General features: G+C 53.4%; 1 protein-coding gene across 1 annotated transcript in view; it reads right to left on the bottom strand.

Annotated features, from left to right (window-relative positions):
• The window catches only part of FOXJ2 (forkhead box J2), a 48,031-nt gene that overhangs the window by 16,613 nt on the left and 18,842 nt on the right, over positions 1-12,576 (bottom strand). Inside the window, exons 3-5 of the mRNA XM_040361214.1 lie at positions 3,514-3,588; positions 1,895-1,975; positions 930-1,064 (exon numbers count right to left, since the gene is read on the bottom strand). Of these exons, the coding sequence (XP_040217148.1) occupies positions 930-1,064; positions 1,895-1,975; positions 3,514-3,588 (291 nt within the window). The remainder of the gene's footprint in view (positions 1-929; positions 1,065-1,894; positions 1,976-3,513; positions 3,589-12,576) is intronic.

The following is a 12,576-nucleotide window of genomic DNA, read 5'->3' as shown; positions in this document are numbered from 1 at the left end:
AGCTCGGCACAGGACCCGGAAGATGGTGAGGATCGGGGGAATTAGCTCGGCACAGGACCTGGAAGACGGTGAGGATCGGGGAAATAGCTGGGCACAGGACCTGGAAGACGGTGAAGATCGGGGGTAGTAGCTCGGCACAGGACCTAGAAGACGGTGAGGATCGGGGGTAGTAGTTCGACACAGGACCTAGAAGACGGTGAAGATCGGGGGTAGTAGCTCGGCACAGGACCTGGAAGACGGTGAGGATCGGGGGAATTAGCTCGGCACAGGACCTGGAAGACGGTGAGGATCGAGGGTAGTAGCTCGGCACAGGACCTAGAAGACGGTGAGGATCGGGGGTAGTAGCTCGACACAGGACCTGGAAGACAGTGAGGATTGGGGGTAGTAGCTCGGCACAGGACCTGATGAAGATCGGGGTAGTAGCTCGACACAGGACCTGGTGAGGATCGGGGGTAGTAGCTTGACACAGGACCTGGTGAGGATCGGGGGTAGTAGCTTGGCACAGGACCTGGTGAGGATCGGGGTAGTAGCTTGGTACAGGACCTGGAAGGCGGTGAGGATCGGGGGTAGTAGCTCGGCACAGGACCTGGTGAGGATCGGGGTAGTAGCTCGGCACAGGACCTGATGAAGATCGGGGTAGTAGCTCGGCACAGGACCTGGTGAGGATCGGGGTAGTAGCTTGGTACAGGACCTGGAAGGCGGTGAGGATCGGGGGTAGTAGCTCGGCACAGGACCTGGTGAGGATCGGGGTAGTAGCTCGGCACAGGACCTGGTGAGGATCGGGGTAGTAGCCAGGGCCATCTTTAGCACAGGGCAAAAGGGGAAGCTTCCCCGGGCCCAGTCCCTGTTGTGGGCCCAAAGAGCAATTTACATCCAGAAATGTAACAAACGTTGGTTTTGATCTCCTCGGAAGGAAGACGATCACTCACCTGGCTGTAGCTGGGGAGGGGGGAATTGTTCTCCATGTGGTGCCCCCCCTGTGCGGTCTCCGTGGTGACGGACACATCGCTGGTGGTACTCAGGGGGCTCTTATTCACTTCCTGTTCGGTGGAATCCTGGGAGAGCTGCAAGTGACACCCGAAGATCGACATTACAACCCAACAACACAGATTCCTATGAGCGTCCATTCTACACAATGAAGGAGAGCGATTGGGGGGCCCCTTCCATCCGATCGTCCACTTGCCACTGGATCCCTTTAAGAAGCGGCGGGAGGGGAAGTTTCCACCCCCCCCAAACCCCTCCCCCTTTAACGTTTTTACTGGAGCACCCTCAAGAAACGATCTGCCGGCTCGCACAGCTGACCATAGAGGTTACCAGAGAATCTCTGATCGTCTCTATGGCATTGGAGGACCATACAAATGCCCCTCCCCCACACTTTTCACAGATTTATTTGTATCATTTTCCTTCCACTTCACAATTATGTGACACTTTGTGTTGATCTATCACAGAAAATCCCAATAAAATACAGTTTTTTGGTTGTAACATGACAAAATGTGGAGAATTTCCAGGGGTATGAATACTTTTTCCCGGCTATCTGTATATAGAGGGGTATGAATACTTTTTCCCGGCACTGTATATAGAGGGGTATGAATACTTTTTCCCAGCTATCTGTATATAGAGGGGTATGAATACTTTTTCCTGGCTATCTGTATATAGAGGGGTATGAATACTTTTTCCCGGCACTGTATATAGAGGGGTATGAATACTTTTTCCCGGCTATCTGTATATATAGGGGGTATGAATACTTTTTCCCGGCACTGGATGTGAAGTCCCACTATTATGCCCTCTATAGGATTTTCTGAATAGAATATAAACCCCAATATACTTATTTCTTTTGGTAAAGTTCTGCATGGGTGGAGCTGAAGTGATGGGGGTGTGACACAGCTGCTGTTACCTCATCATCGGGGTGTGGCCTCTTCCTCCGGGGCAGGGCTACGTCTTCTTTCGGGCAGCTGTCAATCATCCAATAGGATCCCTGGGGGGGGGACAGAGAAAAAATTTGCATCAGTTAGACTTTCACGATTCTTTCTCCCCTCAGCAAATTCGTTAATTCAGAAATATCCACATTTTTTCATTTCCGAATTTTTAAGTTTCCAAATATCTGAGTCTCACTCCCCCCCCCATGAGCCTTACACTCCCATGAGTCACACACCCCCCCTAATAAGACTCACCCCCCCCCCCCTGTGAGATTCTTACACTCCCATGAGTCTCACACCCCCCCCCTATGATTCTTACACCCCCATGAGTCTCACCCCCCCTAATGAGACCCCCCCCTATGATTCTTACACTCCCATGAGTCTCACACCCCCCCCCCTAATGAGACTCACCCCCCCTATGATTCTTACACCCCCATGAGTCTCACCCCCCCCTAATGAGACCCCCCCCCTATGATTCTTACACTCCCATGAGTCTCACACCCCCCCCCTAATGAGACTCACCCCCCCCTATGATTCTTACACCCCCATGAGTCTCACCCCCCCCTAATGAGACCCCCCCCTATGATTCTTACACTCCCATGAGTCTCACCCCCCCCCCCCCCCTAATGAGACTCACCCCCCCCATGAGCCTTACACTCCCATGAGTCTCACACCCCCCCTAATGAGACTCACCCCCCCTATGATTCTTACACCCCCCCTAATGAGACTCACCCCCCCTATGATTCTTACAATCCCATGAGTCTCACACCCCCCCTAATGAGACTCACCCCCCCTATGATTCTTACACTCCCATGAGTCTCACACCCCCCCCCTAAATGAGACTCACCCCCCCTGTGATTCTTACACTCCCATGAGTCTCACCCCCCCCCCCCAATGAGACTCACCCCCCCCCCCCCTATGATTCTTACACTCCCATGAGTCTCACACCCCCCCCCTAAATGAGACTCACCCCCCCTATGATTCTTACACTCCCATGAGTCTCACACCCCCCCTAATGAGACTCACCCCCCCCTATGATTCTTACACTCCCATGAGTCTCACACACCCCCCTAATGAGACTCACCCCCCCTATGATTCTTACACTCCCATGAGTCTCACACCCCCCCAATGAGACTCACCCCCCCTATGATTCTTACACCCCCCCTAATGAGACTCACCCCCCCCATGATTCTTGAACCCCCCATTAGTCTCACCCCCTTATGAGCCTTACACTCCCTCACGAGTCTTTCCCCCCCCCCCCATGAGTCTTACACCCCCCCCATGAGTTTCACCCCCCCATGAGTCTTACACCCCCTATTAGTCTCACCCCCCCCCATGAGTCTCACCCCCCCATGAGTCTTACACCCCCTATTAGTCTCACCCCCTCATGAGTCTCACCCCCCCATGAGTCTCACCCCCCCATGATTCTTAAACCCCCCCCTACGGAGTATAATTCAGTGGAGTGGAGTGTGTATGGTGATCTCCCCTGCTATGACTACAATGTAGACGCCGGGTGTGAAGAGTGAAGGATACTCATCTATGGTCAGGTAAGTGGCCCTGTACCAGGGGCCCCTCATTGTACAGAGATAATGCTGACCTTTCCCGGGTCATCCCGGGGCCGCGGCACTTTCCGGAAACACTTGTTCAGAGACAGGTTGTGGCGGATCGAGTTCTGGAAGACACAAAGGATTGACAATCAGAATATCGCTCTTCACAGTGACCCACCGTGGTCCTTCCATCCCCACCCCCAATTCCCAGACTGACCCCCCAACCTCAGAGCTCCAGGTGGAACTACAAGTCCCAGAAAGTATTGCAAGAATGACAGCCACAGGCATGACCAGGGCTGCTGTTCGAAACCACAGGGCCCCATATAGCCATCGCAGCCCCCCCCCCCCAAATCTGACTATGAATGAACACAGTGAGTAATCAGTATCAATCACTTATTGTGTTAGGAAAGGAAGTGGCTGGTAAATGTGACATATTTACCAGACCCTTCCTCCACTCTCCATCCTAATCAGCACAGTTTTCTATGCTTCAGTTATGAATGAACACAGCGTGTGATCAGCGCCGATCGCTCACTGTGTTCATTCGGGGAAGGAAGTGGCCAGTGAATGTGACATATTTACCAGATCTTTCCCCCGCTCTCCATCCTGAGGCATCCTATTGTGAGCTTGCAGCTGCTGAAAGGAGAGGGAGGGAAGCCGATAGCACTGCGGGGGGGGGGGGGGCCTGGGCAGCAAGGGGAAACGTAAGGTGCACAAGGAGGGGGGGCGATACTGGGACTGACCCCCCAACTCCTTTCGCCGCCCTCCCTATCCAGCCCCTTTCTGAATTCCTATGGGGGGGGGGGGGGGGGTGTTTTTAACCACTTCCCGCCCGCTCCATAGGGGATTGACGTCCGGGAAGTGGTTGTGAAATCCTGACTGGACGTCCTGCAGGATTTCATGGGGCGCGCAGCGCGGCGATCGGTGGTGCGGTGTGTCAGTCTGACACCCTGCATCTCCGATCTCGGTAAAGAGCCTCCGGCGGAGACTCTGTACCACGTGATCAGCCGTGTCCAATCACGGCTGATCACGATGTAAACAGGAAGAGCCACTGATCGGCTCTTCCTCACTTGCGTCTGACAGACCTGAGTAGAGGAGAGCCGATCGGCGGCTCTCCTGACAGGGGGGGTTCGCGCTGATTGTTTATTGGTGCAGCCCCCCCTCGGATTGCCACACTGGACCACCAGGGAAGGGCAAACAAAAAAAAAAGTGCCACAAATGGGCACTGACTGGCAACATGGGTAGATCAGTGCTGCCCCACAATGTCCATCAGTGCCACCCCAAGTGTCCATCAGTGCCACCCCACAGTGTCTATCAGTGCCAGCCCACAGTGCCCATCCATGCCCAGTGCCCATCTGTGCCACCCATAAGTATCCATCAGTGCCGCCCATGAGTGCCCATCTGTGCCGCCTATGAGTGCCCAGTGCCGCCCATGAGTGCCCATCAGTGCCGCCCATGAGTGCCCATCAGTGCCGCCCATGAGTGCCCATCAGTGCCGCCCATGAGTGCCCATCTGTGCCGCCCATGAGTGCCCATCAGTGCCGCCCATGAGTGCCCATCAGTGCCGCCCATGAGTGCCCATCAGTGCCACCTATGTGTGCCCATCAGTGCCGCTTATGTGTGCCCATCAGTGCCGCATACCAGCGCCGCCAATCAGTGCCACCTCACCTGTGCCCGTCAGTACTACCTCATCGATGTCCATCAGTGCCATCTCATCGGTGCCCATCAGTGCCGCCATATCAGTGCCCGTGATTGAAAGAGAAAACTTACTTATTTACAAAAAAATTAACAGAAAAAAATAAAAACGTAATTTTTTTTTCAAAATTTTCAGTCTTTTTTTAGTTGTTGCGCAAAAAAAAAAAAAAAAGCGCAGAGGCGATCAAATACCACCAAAAGAAAGCTCTATTTGTGGGGAAAAAGGACGCTGATTTTGTTTGGGAGCCACGTCGCACGACCGCGCAATTGTCATTCAAAGTGCGACAGTGCTGAAAGCTGAAGATTGGCTTGGGCGGGAAGGTGCGTAAGTGCCCCCCGGTATGGAAGGGGTTAAAGCACCTGATTAGAGCCAGAGGCTCCAATAGGCCTTAAATTAGGGTGGGCTCGGGGCGCAGAGAGTGCGCCCCGATGGTGTGACCATAGCGAATGAATTTTTGCTATTTTCACACTACAGTGACCCCCCCGCCAATCAGGAGGCAGGTCAGCGAGACTCGTTTCCAGATCCTGTTGGATGCCAAGCGCTGTGGAAGAGGAGACACGCTGGAGCCGGACCCGCCGCTGCCCGGGAGGACACAGCCCGCCGCAGAGTAAGTGCCGGACCTCCCGGGGGGGGGGGGGGGGGGGGGTGCTATAGGATAGTGCTGCTCCCCTGGTGCGGAGGAAAGGGGGGGTGCATCAGTGCCGCACCGCCCAGAGGGGGGGCGGGGGTAGTGCTGGTTGATTGCCACACCGCGCCCAGAAGAAAAGCCCACCAGCCGCCACTGGGACCGATCCCTTGTATGGCTCTCTCTGCGGCAGCTGAAAGCCGGCGGGAGGGAGAGGAGAAGAAGCCAGATTTCAGCTGCTGCAAAGAGAGCCATACAGGGATCGGTTGCATTATTGCCCACCCCCCCACCACGTCACAACCACCCTCCCTGCCCCCAATCGAATTTCCCCTGATTACCTGGCCCCCCCCTGCTTGCCTGGCCCCCCCCCCCCCTGCTGGCCTGGGCCCCCCCCCTGCTTGCCTGCCCCCCCCCCTGCTGGCCTGCCCCCCCCCCTGCTGGCCTGGCCCCCCCCCCCTGCTGGCCTGGGCCCTCTACAGGAGGACTGGTGGTCCCCCTTATCCACAGCCCTGGGCATGACTCCCAGAGGAATGATGGGATTAGTAGTTTCACCTTCAACTGGAGTGCCAAGGTTGCCTATCCCTGCGCTGAGGGATCATGTGGTGGGCGGCACAAAGAAGCAAACGAATAGCCGGAGGCGCTCATACATGGCGAGATTTTCATCAGCGCATTGGACGAGCCCATTACCGAGTCAACTGACGCCAATCCGGACCGTCTACCTCAGGGGTCCTCAAACTACGGCCCGAGGGCCGCATACGGCCCGCCAAGGTCATTTACCCGGCCCACGGCACGGACTGTCCCTGTCATAAGATCGCAGCACTTCCCCTCCCCCTCTGCTACATTATTCACACAAGACGCCAAGCATGACAGGTCCGGACAAAGGGGCGGGACTTTGATTTAGGAAGCGGGTAATTGGTTACTAGGCAGCGGGGCGATCCCAGCAATCAATTATCTGCCTTTCACTTGAAAAGTCCCGCGCTTTTTTTCGGACCTGTCATGCTTCGCGTCTTGTGTGAATAAGGCAGGGGAGGGGGGAGTGCTGCGATCTTATGGGAAGGACAGCAATATCACTGGAGGAGTCTGTGATGGAGGGGAGTCTGTGATATGGGGGGGGAGTCTGTGATATGGAGGGGAGTCTGTGACGGAGGGGAGTCTGTGACTGTGACGGAGGGGAGTCTGTGATGGAGGGGAGTCTGTGATATGGGGGGGGAGTCTGTGATATGGAGGGGAGTCTGTGACGGAGGGGAGTCTGTGACTGTGACGGAGGGGAGTCTGTGACGGAGGGGAGTCTGTGACGGAGGGTAGTCTGTGACGGAGGGGAGTCTGTGACGGAGGGGAGTCTGTGACGGAGTGGAGTCTGTGATATGGAGGGGAGTCTGTGATGGAGGGGAGTCTGTGATATGGGGGGGGAATCGGGATCTGTGATGGAGGGGAGCCTGTGATGGAGGGGAGTCTGTGATATGGGGGGGGAAATCGGGATCTGTGATGGAGGGGAGCCTGTGATGGAGGGGAGTCTGTGATATGGGGGGGGAATCGGGATCTGTGATGGAGAGGAGTCTGTGATATGGGGGGGGAATCGGGATCTGTGATGGAGGGGAGTCTGTGATATGGGGGGGAAATCGGGATCTGTGATGGAGGGGAGTCTGTGATATGGGGGGGGAAATCGGGATCTGTGATGGAGGGGAGTCTGTGATATGGAGGGGAGTCTGTGATATGGGGGGGGGATCGGGATCTGTGATGGAAGGGAGTCTGTGATGGAGGGGAGTCTGTGATATGGGGGTGGAAATCGGGATCTGTGATGGAGGGGAGTCTGTGATATGGGGGGGATCGGGATCTGTGATGGAGGGGAGTCTGTGATGGAGGGGAGTCTGTGATGGAGGGGAGTCTGTGATGGGTGACTTTGTGATGGAGGGGAGTCTGTGATGGAGGGGAGTCTGTGATATGGGGGTGGAAATCGGGATCTGTGATGGAGGGGAGAGTCTGTGATGGGGGGGGGGGTCTGTGATGGAGGGGAAAATATGTGATGGAGGGGAGTCTGTGATATGGGGGGGATCGGGATCTGTGACGGAGGGGAGTCTGTGATATGGGGGGGATCGGGATCTGTGATGGAGGGGAGTCTGTGATGGAGGGGAGTCTGTGATGGAGGGGAGTCTGTGATGGGTGACTTTGTGATGGAGGGGAGTCTGTGATGGAGGGGAGTCTGTGATATGGGGGTGGAAATCGGGATCTGTGATGGAGGGGAGAGTCTGTGATGGAGGGGAAAATATGTGATGGAGGGGAGTCTGTGATATGGGGGGGATCGGGATCTGTGATGGAGGGGAGTCTGTGATGGAGGGGAGTCTGTGATGGAGGGGAGTCTGTGATGGGTGACTTTGTGATGGAGGGGAGTCTGTGATGGAGGGGAGTCTGTGATATGGGGGTGGAAATCGGGATCTGTGATGGAGGGGAGTCTGTGATGGAGGGGAGTCTGTGATGGGTGACTTTGTGATGGAGGGGAGTCTGTGATGGAGGGGAGTCTGTGATATGGGGGGGATCGGGATCTGTGACGGAGGGGGGTCTGTGATGGAGAGGAGTCTGTGATGGAGGGGGGGGGGCACTTATACACCTTCCCGCCCAGGCCAATTTTTAGCTTTCAGCGCTGTCGCACTTTGAATGACAATTGCGCGGTCGTGCTTCACTGCACCCAAACTACATTTTTATAATTTTGTTCCACAAACAGAGATTTCTTTTGGTGGTATTTGATCACCTCTGGGATATTTATTTTCTGCAAAAAAAAATAAAAAAATTACCGAAAATTTAGAAAAAACATTTTTTTTTGTTTCTGTTATAAAACATTGGGGTAGATTTGCGCACTCTTACGGAGGCGCAGCGTTCCGTTTTTACGCTACGCCTCCGTAAATTACCTGCGCTACGCTTCATTCATGAAGCAGTAGCTCCGTAATTTGCATGGGCGCTCCGTAAAACTGGCCGGCGTAAGCGCGCGTAATTTAAATGATCCCGTAGGGGGCGTGGATCATTTAAATTAGGCGCGTTCCCGCGCCGAACGTAGTGCGCATGCTCCGTCGGGAAACTTTCCCAACGTGCATTGCGGCAAATGACGTCGCAAGGACGTCATTTGCTTTAACGTGAACGTAAATGGCGTCCAGCGCCATTCACGATTCATTTACGCAAACGGCGTAATTTTCAAACATCGCGACGCGGGAACGACGGGTATACTTAGCCTTGGCTGCCCCTGCTAATAGCAGGAGCAGCCTTACGCAGAACCCGACGAACGCAAACGACGTAAAATTCGAACGCAGGGCGTGCGTAGGGTTGTGAATCGGCGTGAGTAGGCAATTTGCATACTATACGCTGACCACTACGGGAACGCCACCTAGCGGCCATCGTAAGAATGCAGCCTAAGATATGCGGGCATAAGAGCCTTATGCCAGTCATATCTTAGGCTACAGTCGGCGTATCGAGGTTCCTGAATACAGAAAAGTCGTTACGCCGGCGCAACTAAGCAATTACGCTGCATATCTATGGTTACGCAGACGCAATTGCTTACTGAATCTACCCCACTGTAAATAAGTACGTTTTCTCCATCACTGATGGGCACTGATGGTACGGCACTGACAAGGCGGCACTGATGTGGTGGCATTGATGGGCACTAATATGCGGCACGGATGGGCACTGATAGGCGGCACTGATAGGCGGCATGGATGGGCTTGGATAGGCGGCACGGATAGGTGGCATGGATGGGCACGGATAGGCGGCATGGATGGGCTTGGATAGGCGGCACGAATGGGCACAGATAGGCGGCACGGATAGGTGGCATGGATGGGCACGGATAGGCGGCATGGATGGGCTTGGATAGGCGGCACGGATAGGCGGCACAAATGGGCACAGATAGGCGGCACGGATAGGCGGCATGGATGGGCTTGGATAGGCGGCATGGATGGGCACGGATAGGCGGCACGGATGTGCACTGATAGGTGGTACGGATGGGCATAGATGGGCACTATCGTATGCGTTGTACTAATGGATGCCAATCAGTGCCAAACAATGCCTGCCAATCAGTGATGCCCATTGTGGGCACTGAATGGCATCCATTGCGGCACTGATTGGCATTCATTTTTTGTGTCATTGTCATCCCTGGTGGCATACCTTTTTTTGCATCCCTGGTGGTCTAGTGTGGGCATCCTCGGGGGGCTGCACTGATAATCGATCAGCACAAACCCCCCCTCTGTCAGAGGAGCAGCCGATCTGCTCTCCTCTACTCGGGTCTGTCAGACGCGAGTGAGGAAAAGCCGATTACCGGCTTTTGCTGTTTACATTGTGATCAGCCTGTGATTGGACACGGCTGATCACGTGGTAAAGTGTCTCCGTGAGAGACTCTTTACCTAGATCGGTGTTGCGGGGTGTCAGACTGGCATCCTGCAACAACGATCGCCGCGATGCGCCCCCGGGGGCGCGCAGCGGCTCTGAATCCTGAGGACGTCATATAACGTCCACTCAGGATTCTACAACCACTTTGCCGCCGTCAATTTGTCATTGGCGGGCGGCAAGGGGTTAAAAGGTGTAAAAATATTATTAAAGAACAAGGCAAAAAAAATAAAAAGTTTTCATTATTAATATTTTAAAAAATAGAAGTGAAAGAAAAAAAAAAATCATCATCAGGAAAATAATAATTAAATGAAGGAGGAGAAAAGGGAGTTAATTACGGCTGATTGGAGTAAATTGAGGGTTAATAAGGCGTTTAACAATCGCTTTAAACGGACTTCATCTGCAGATGGCAGTTCATCCCTTTGATCTGTAGATGAATAAACAGAAAGATAAAGAAAAAAAAAAAAACAATGGGCTGGATTCAGGTAGATTTGCGCATTTTTTACGGAGGCGCAGGGCAACGTTTTTGCCCTGCGCCCCTGCAAAATTACTGCGCTGCCCTTGATTCACGGAGCAGTAGCTCCATAAATTGCGTGGGCACGCCGGCAAAATGCCCGGCGCAAGCGCGCGCAATTTAACCACTTCCCGACCTCCTCATGTACATATACGTCAGCAGAATGGCACGGACAGGCACATGTACGTACCTGTACGTCCTCTGCTAGACGTGGGTGGGGGGTCCGATCGGGACCCCCCCGGTACATGCGGAGGTCGGGTCCGCTCGGGGAGCGATCCGGGACGACGGCGCGGCTATTTGTTTTTAGCCGCTCCGTCACGATCGCTCCCCGGAGCTGAAGAACGGGGAGAGCCGTATGTAAACACGGCTTCCCCGTGCTTCACTGTGGCGGCGCATCGATCGAGTGATCCCTTTTATTAGGGAGACTCTATCGAGGACGTCAGTCCTACAGCCACACCCCCCTACAGTTGTAAACACACACTAGGTGAACCCTAACTCCTACAGCGCCCCCTGTGGTTAACTCCCAAACTGCAACTGTCATTTTCACAATAAACAATGCAATTTAAATGCATTTTTTGCTGTGAAAATGACAATGGTCCCAAAAATGTGTCAAAATTGTCCGAAGTGTCCGCCGTAATGTCGCAGTCACGAAAAAAATCGCTGATTGCCGCCATTAGTAGTAAAAAAAATTTTTTTTATAAAAATGCAATAAAACTATCCCCTATTTTGTAAACGCTATAAATTTTGCGCAAACCAACCGATAAACGATTATTGCGTTTTTTTTTACCAAAAATAAGTAGAAGAATACGTATCGGCCTAAACTGAGGAAAAAAAAAATTTATATATGTTTTTGGGGGATATTTATTATAGCAAAAAGTAAAAAATATTGCATTTTTTTCAAAATTGTCGCTCTATTTTTGTTTATAGCGCAAAAAATTAAAAACGCAGAGGTGATCAAATACCACCAAAAGAAAGCTCTGTTTGTGGGGAAAAAAGGACGCCAATTTTGTTTGGGAGCCACGTCGCACGACCGCGCAATCCCGAACTGTAAAAACCCCTTGGGTCTTTAGGCAGCAATATGGTCCGGGGCTTAAGTTGTTAAATGATCCCGTAGGGGGCGGGAATCATTTAAATTAGGCGCGTTCCCGCGACGATCGTAGAGCGCATGATCCGTCGGGAAACTTTCCCGACGTGCATTGCGGCAAATGACGTCGCAAGGACGTCATTTGCTTCAAAGTGAACGTGAATGGCGTCCAGCGCCATTCACGATTCACTTACGCAAACTACGTAAATTTCGCAACGCGGAACGACGGGTATACGTAACATTGGCTGCCCCTGCTAATAGCAGGGCAGCCTTACGCGAAAACCGCCGTACGGAAACGACGTAAATTGCGTACGCAGAGCCTCGCGCAACGTTGTGAATCGGCGTTAGTATGCAATTTGCATACTATACGCTGAGCACAACGGGAACGCCACCTAGCGGCCATCGCAAGAATGCAGCCGAAGATATGCGGGCATAAGAGCCTTATGCCGCGCAGATCTTAGGCTGCAGTCGGCGTTACGAGGTTCCTGAATCAGGAGCATTCGTTACGCCGGGGCAAGTAGGCAATTGCGCTGCGTAACTATGGTTATACAGGCGCAATTGCTTCTTGAATCCAGCCCATTGTTTCTTTTTATCTTTCTGTTTCAGCTGCTGAGCAATGTTGTTGATAAACATTTCCCAACTGCTTTTTTTTATGACAGCTCCAATTGCTTAGAAGGGTTGAAGTGTAGCCACCTTTACACTTCAACAGGGGAATCCCGCTGACAGCTGAACGAATCATTGGTTGCTAACCGCTTAAGGACCGCCGCACGACTACGTCGGCAGAATGGCACGGCTGGGCATACAGACGTACAGGTACGTCCCCATTAAGAAG

The sequence above is a fragment of the Rana temporaria genome, chromosome 8 (assembly GCF_905171775.1).
Source record: "Rana temporaria chromosome 8, aRanTem1.1, whole genome shotgun sequence".
NCBI classification, from domain to species: domain Eukaryota; kingdom Metazoa; phylum Chordata; class Amphibia; order Anura; family Ranidae; genus Rana; species Rana temporaria.
Note: the sequence above shows the minus strand (reverse complement) of the source record. Positions and strands in the feature narration are given on the sequence as shown.